The sequence below is a fragment of the Lactuca virosa genome, chromosome 8 (assembly GCF_052849685.1).
Source record: "Lactuca virosa cultivar CGN04683 chromosome 8, Lactuca_virosa_CGN04683_v6, whole genome shotgun sequence".
Taxonomy (NCBI): Eukaryota; Viridiplantae; Streptophyta; class Magnoliopsida; order Asterales; family Asteraceae; genus Lactuca; species Lactuca virosa.
In genome coordinates, this window is record NC_136433.1 from 138,680,817 (window position 1) to 138,688,465 (window position 7,649).

General features: G+C 30.2%; 1 protein-coding gene across 1 annotated transcript; it reads left to right on the top strand.

Annotated features, from left to right (window-relative positions):
- The first annotated feature begins 989 nt into the window (after nucleotides 1-989).
- On the top strand, nucleotides 990-6,444 carry LOC145133667 (putative cation transporter HKT1;4). The gene is made up of 3 exons (XM_079068604.1): nucleotides 990-2,250; nucleotides 4,064-4,294; nucleotides 6,133-6,444. Exons 1-3 carry the CDS (start codon nucleotides 1,040-1,042, stop codon nucleotides 6,329-6,331), a joined length of 1,641 nt encoding a protein of 546 aa, XP_078924730.1. The 5' UTR covers nucleotides 990-1,039; the 3' UTR covers nucleotides 6,332-6,444.
- Nucleotides 6,445-7,649: the final 1,205 nt, after the last annotated feature.

Sequence of the window (7,649 nt, forward strand, 5' to 3'; positions counted from 1 at the left end):
AGTTTGTATATACCTTTATCATAAGGCTTAGGAAATTTCCTTCTCCTTTCTCTCTCTCTCTCTCCTCATCATTCTAGGGTTTCTAGAGTTTTGGGTACAAATCATTAGAGACACTAAACTTTTGGTGCTTGCTTTCCAAAGTTTTCACGAAGAATATTGGTGTGATTATTTGCTACAATAATCAAGAGGTATGTAATCCTAATCATATATATATTTCGATTATAATAGGTTACCATTAAGATTCTTGATGTTCATAGTTTAATGCTATCAATACAGAAAACTTAGATCCAAAGTTGGTTGTGAACTTAAGAGTTAAGTTATTTCGCCTCATGCATTGAATTATAACATATAAAACCCATCAATTCCAACATTCTCATTGATCATATAAGCGTTTACGTTTGTTTACTATAATGTTTACAAGTATATAAGAACCCACTATATAGGGTAAACGTTGGGTAAACCAAATATTGTAGGACTTATGTACATAACTCTTACTTATGAAAGACTCATGGGTTGTTTGGGTTGCTTATTTAAAACAACTTAGTGCTTATTAGTGTGGACACACCCCTTACATGTAAACAGTGGCGGACCTTAGTGGAGCATTGGAGGTCCCGGGCCACTGCTCAATTTACGGCACGTAATGTAATTTTTTTTTCTATTAGGTGCACTGGCTTGAAATACGAGGGACACCCTACTAAAACAATCTGCGTCCGCCACTGCATGTAAAAGAAATTGATAAACAAGATAACCTAGATAAAAGAAATTGATATTATACAATGAGACAATAAGTGGGTCCAATGATCCTAACCGCAATATATACCGAACTTAGTTATCATGTATTTATACACCAAATTTAATCTTAAATTTTCGTAGAATGAATGAAACAGTATATGCCACCCCTGACAATCTGACACGAAAAAAAAAGATATATAGAATATATAAAAAAGACGACTATGTCCCCTAAGTCCATACCCTATAAGTTCATCCGAAATCACTTAACATACCACTCAATCTTCTCAATTCTCTTGCAACCTTCAAGATGGCGGTCTTTTCCTATGTAGGAAAGAAACTAGAGCAATTTTGTAGTTCATGTTTCCAGGTCTTGAGCTATTTAAAGTTCATATGGTTTCTATTTATCTGTTTCTATCATTATGTCTTGCGTCGTATGAACCAATTTTTTGTCGAGGTATTCTATTTTCTCTCCATTTCTTTCTTGGGATTTCTTATCCTCAATGCAATGGATCCAAGAACCCCCTCTTTTACCCCTAGAAAATTTGACTTATTCTTCACCTCGGTCTCTGCATCCACTGTCTCTAGCATGTCTGTCATCGAAATGGAGGTTTTCTCAAATGCTCAACTCATCATTATGACAATCTTGATGTTCATTGGTGGTGAGGTTTTCACTTCAATGGTCGGACTTTTTCTGCGTAGTTGTTCACGTCATAGTTCTATAAAAGAGGGTGGTAGAGTGAATGACTCCATGAGTGATCTTGGCATCCCACCAAGCTTCGATGGCCAACTTGAGCTAGGCACCATAGCCAACCCTGAATTCGAGAGCTCAAAATCAGATATTTTCGACTTTGGTAATTATCATCCAGAAGCCGTGGATGATACAGACCAACTGAACTTTAAATCCATTAGATTTTTGTGTCTTTTAGTATTGGGTTACTTATTATTGGTCCAGATATTAGGCGTGGTGTCAGTTTTGGTATACCTAAATGTCATCTCAAGTGCCAAAAATGTACTTGAACAAAAGGGTCTAAAGACATTCACTTTCTCCCTCTTCACCATAGTTTCCACATTCGCCAGCTGTGGGTTTGTCCCAACTAATGAAAACATGATGATCTTCAGAAAGAACACTGGCCTATTATTAATCTTAATCCCTCAAGTTTTATTAGGTAACAATTTGTTCCCTTCAGCTTTGAGATTTTCCGTTTGGGCCATCGGAAAATTCAAAAAGAAAGCCGAAACAAGTTACTTGTTGAACAACACCCGTGAAATCAGGTTTCATCATTTCCTTTCTCATCTACACTCTTCGTTTCTTGTGGGTACGGCGTTGGTGTTTATCTTTGTACAGTATATATTGTTTTCCTCCCTGGAATGGAATGGTGATTCCATGAGTGGCTTGAACCATTATGAAAAATTTATCGGGGTTCTCTTCCAGACCATCAATACCAGACATACAGGTGAAACCATCGTCGACCTCTCCACCATTGCAGCTGCCTCATTGGTGTTGATCGTCGTCATGATGTTAGTTTCTCTTCCTTTTTCACTATCTCAACACATAAATGAAATTTATTAGATTCTATAGCATACTTAAATCATGCGTACCATTATTATAAATAAATCAATTTGTAAGGAGCGTTCATGCCGGCTCACATGGTTGCACTATATATCTAGTCGTTGCATTCATTTATTGGATCACATAAGAATATTATACGATGAAGTCAAAGTTGAATAAATACATACTCCAAAAGAAATTAATAAAAAAAACTCAATCATAAGTTTGGAATTAACGATTTTTAAAACCTGATGAATTGCTTTCTTAGGATATGTCATAGGATAATAGTAATTTATTAAAAACGCCTGATGTGGTTTTAACTGAAATATATATATTCGTTCGTTGAATTTCTATTGTTTTTAGAAAACTCATTCGAAGTCAAGTCACTGAAAATATATTAATTTGTTGAATTTTTCGTTAAAGCATTGTTAGCTAGCTAGAAGTCTAAGTCCCAATTTCTAGAAAGAATAAGATACTTTTGGGTGAATGAGATTCAGATAAATACCCAGTATTTTAATTAAACATATGCAATTATGCATGGTTCCCAGTTCGCACCCCTCCACAAGTGTTGAAAACTTTAATTATAATTACGACCAAAATTTTGTTTGTTTTTTCTGAGGTAAAATGGTTGCAGTCTGCGGATCATATCTGTAAACCTCTGCAGTAGAAGATGTAGACCAAACGTCTGCGGTATAAAAAAAAAAAAAATTTGTTTTTTAACCTCTGCAGACTGCTAAAATAAATTAAAAGTTAAATAAACTGTTTTTTTAACTTCGAAGTTATTTTTTTAATATTTTTATGACTTTGTTATAAATAATTAACAAATCTAGATCAACTTTTATGTATTATTGTATAAAAAGTGAAAATAAAATTGGTACGAATTAACGTATATATTTAATAAAAACCAATAATTTTGGTCGCAAAGTTATACATAAACATTGCAATTACGAATCAAAGAATTTGATACATGAATAGATGGAAATAAACTTCGATTTTTTCAATCAAATAAATTGAGATCGTACCATAAATATTTTGTCAAGAAATTGACAATACTGTATTAAATAATGTTTTATAAAATTTAACACAAAAAATATAAGAATATATTATTATTATTATTTTCATATTTATATAAGCAACTTTAACGACTATTATTTTGATAAATCTTTATTTATAAATTCGTCAAAAATATCATGTTTGTGTCGTCAACCAATTTTTTTTAAGTATTGTAACTTTTTTTTTCAAATTTTTTATCATTAATAAAATTGGAATAAATATAAATTAAAAAAAAATAAAGATATATGTGTTTTTCTAGGCTAAAAGATGTCTGAAGATGTTAGATGACTCCTGGTCCACATCTACGCCAAGAAGAGGACGCACATACATTTTTAGGTCTGCAGTCTTCAAAAAAACAAATAGTGTGCAAAGTCTAATGTCTGCGCATGGTCTGTACGGCGCAGACAGAAGAGACCAAGAATATATGCAGACAAAAAACAAACAACACCTTACTGCTCCGGTTAATTAAAATCAATTATATTTATGCTAGAATATTGGTATTATTAAATAAATAATAGCGATCAAAATAACAAACGGCTTCATCTATGTCACATTCTATCATTTAGAGAGTTTGTTTAACCCTACATAATTAACAGTAACACATTTTAAGTTCAATATGTTCAAAATAAAGTATATTTATGTCTAGCGTTTTAAGGCTAACTAGAAACAAAATAAAGTATATTTATGTCTAGCGTTTTAAGGCTAACTAGAAACAGTTTTGGGAACCAGGTATCTTCCTCCATATACATCGTTTTTGCCGTTATCTGGAAAACAAAGTAGCCAAAGAAACAGTGATCAAAGAAAAAAGAAAAGCAGAAGAGTTTTGTTGGAGAATATCGTTTGCTCACAACCCGCATATCTTGTTATCTTTGTCATCCTTGTTTGCATAACCGAGAGGAAAAAGATTAGAGAAGATCCCCTCAATTTCAACGTTCTCAATGTTGTAGTTGAAGTCATAAGGTCTCTCTCTCTCTCTCTCTCTCTCTCTCTCTCTCTCTCTCTCTCTCTCTCTCTCTCTCTCTCTCTCTCTCTCTCTCTCTCTCTCTCTCTCTCTCTCTCTCCCTCCTATATATATATATATATATATATATATATATATATATATATATATATATATATATATATATATATATATATATATGTGTGTGTGTGTGCGCGGGGGGGGGGGGGATCCGTATCTGGTGAAGATTGTAAGGACAATTGTTCATCACCACTTTACGCAATATTTAAATATGACGCAATTAAATATGACTCTTATCCATGGAATGAAATACTACTTTACGCAATATTTAAATATGATGCAATTAAATATGACTCTTATCCATGGAATGAAATACTGATATGATCACATATCATACACATCAATATATCATTATTTGACTTTTTTTTTCTATTTCAATTTTTTTTTATCTATTTATTTGAATTTTTTAATGTAACCAAATTTGGATTTACCTTTTTGTTTGTTTTAACTCCTTGACTTTTTTTAAATGTTTTTAATAAATTTTTAAACTTTCTGTTTTTTTTTAATTTTTTTTATTGTTGTGAATCGTAGGTCGGTTCGAATTTTGAACTTTAACATTGATAAAAGTTATTAATCATAGAAGATTAAGAATCATAATGTTTTTAAATCATATTATTTTAGTTTATAATATCTTTTAATTATAATATTTTAAATCATAGTATTTTGTATTATATCATTTTTGGATTACATGATTTTGGATTAAAAAATATTCAATTTAATTAAGTTTTTGTTCATAACAAATTTTTGATAATTATGTTTTTTTAATTTTTTAATTTCGAATCATAAAATATACAGTAAATAATCATAACATATTCCGATCAAAGTATTTTTTGAATCATAACAAACTAATGATTATAAACATATTGAATCGTCTCATTTTGAATCATATTATGTTCAACATTATTTTTATAAAAAGTTGAAATCTTTTAAAATAAAGTGTGATATATCTAAACAACCTTATTTAGATTTTTTTTAAGTTCATAATATATGATATATACAAAACATATAAAATGATTTTTGATTTGGAGAATTTTCATGTCATGTTATTTTTATAAAAACTTGGTTTCCTTTAAACAAAATCCAAATACCATTTTCGAAAAATATCTTTTACAGACTCACTAAAATAATAAGATGAATACCTCATTAATTTGCCTTTTTATTTTGGAGGGAAATTTTTTTGTTATATTTTATAAAAACTAATATTTCTTAAATTTAAAGTTTCATATCAAAAAAAAAATTATTTTGGAAAATATATTTTCAAACAATTTATAATATATGTTATATAGCAAACCTATAAAATGATTTTTTTTTTATTTGAAGAACATAAATTTCTACGTCTTATTGTTTATAAAAAACATGTATTCCTTTAAACAAAATGTAGTAATCTTAAAAGCAATATTTTTGAAAATTTTATCTAAAAAGGAATAAATATATTTGCGTAATCATACATATTAATTATTCATATATGATTATCATGAATAAAAAATCTTAAATAAACCTCTCTCTGTGTGTGTCTATATATATATATATATATATATATATATATATATATATATATATATATATATATATATATATATATATATATATATATAGTATTTATGACTTTAATGTACAAAGGTGGTGAAGTTCTTATTTAATGTTGTCCCGTACAAAGAGAACTTAATTTAATGTATATTAAAAAAATATTTAGACTTTATATATTGTAATTCCATATACTTGAAAGTTTAACTTAATATCATGAACTTATAATTTGAATATTTATAACTGGTTGCAGTGCGTATGGAAATGTGGGGTTCACGACTGGCTACAATTGTGATCGTCGGATTAAACCAGATGGAATTTGTGAAAATAAATGGTATGGGTTTTCGGCGAAATGGAGTGACGAAGGGAAACTAATTCTTATTGTAGTTATGTTTTGTGGTAGGCTTAAGAAGTTTAACATGAATGGTGGAAAATCATGGAAGCTATTGTAAATTTGAGTTTCTAACATGCTTAATATAATTTCTTGGCATGGAGCATAATTTGTATAATGTTTTTTCGTTAATGTAACACATGAATGATAATTTTAAGCAGGTGATCAAAATGATGGATACGAACTAACTTTTACTATTTCTTTATTTGAAGTAGCCATTTTAGGAGTGAACACATGTGCCCAGAAACCAAACTGAACCTAACTGAACCTAACCGTTCTGACATCTGATAGACTTTCTGCTTTGGTGTTCGATTTTGTAATTTCCTGGATTTCGGTTTCAGTCAAAACGGTTCCCGGTCCTTTCAATTCAATTGTGGTTGGTTTTCAGTTCGAAGTGGTTTTTCGACCAATATGCTCACCCTCTTATTGTATATGGATTTAATCTATATACATATATTTATCATTCATTCCTAATTCGGTTTTGACATAAACTGAAACCAAATATATACATTCGATTTGCACAATATCACAATTCAGTTTAAGTCCACATCACGGTGTATCTGGTCCAAAATGGTTCTTGGACCACTCTGACTCTATCCAAATTTTATGTTTTTCATAGGATTTTAGAAAACCTATGGATTTGTAGGGAACTTGTGAAGTTATGAGAATAACCAAGAAAGTGTAAAATTATTAACATGTATTTCATAAGAATATTATTTAGCCTATAATTTAGGAATGTATTTTATTGTAATTATCTTTATTCTATTTTGCACATAATTTCTATTGTAAATACTTAATGAATATCCTCCACATTTATGCAACCTTTTATGGTATAAGGTTAATCCACATCCTCACCTAACCCTAATCTCCATCGTCACCAACTTTCCTTGTTGCCGATGAATCCTCCCCGCTCTATCTACACTTCTTCACGTGCTTACTATCAAGATTTCTTCCTAAAACTACATCTGATGAAAAATCTTACTACTTCTCTCTTACCAGAAGCTTACTGGTTATGTTGATGACTCCATCACACTGATGCCCCCACCATCAAAACCACAAGTCAATGCCCTTCCAATCCTATCGATTCTACTTGTCAAGACGGTTATCAACATGTTCATATCCTTTTCTCATTTTATTTTTCTAAAGAATTTATAGTTGAAGCTCTTAGTCTATAAAATGTTTGGTTTGTATGGCGTGAAAATGTTACATGACTATTTACTCCGCCTACAAAAAGGTAACTCCTTTGTTGATGTATGGTCGCAAGTTCAAGAATGTATGTGATCAACCGTCAAACATTAGTCATTATTTTAATGATATGGTAAATGCATAAGTGAAACACACATCACGAGGGTAGTTTAAGATTAATCTTTTTTTAAAAC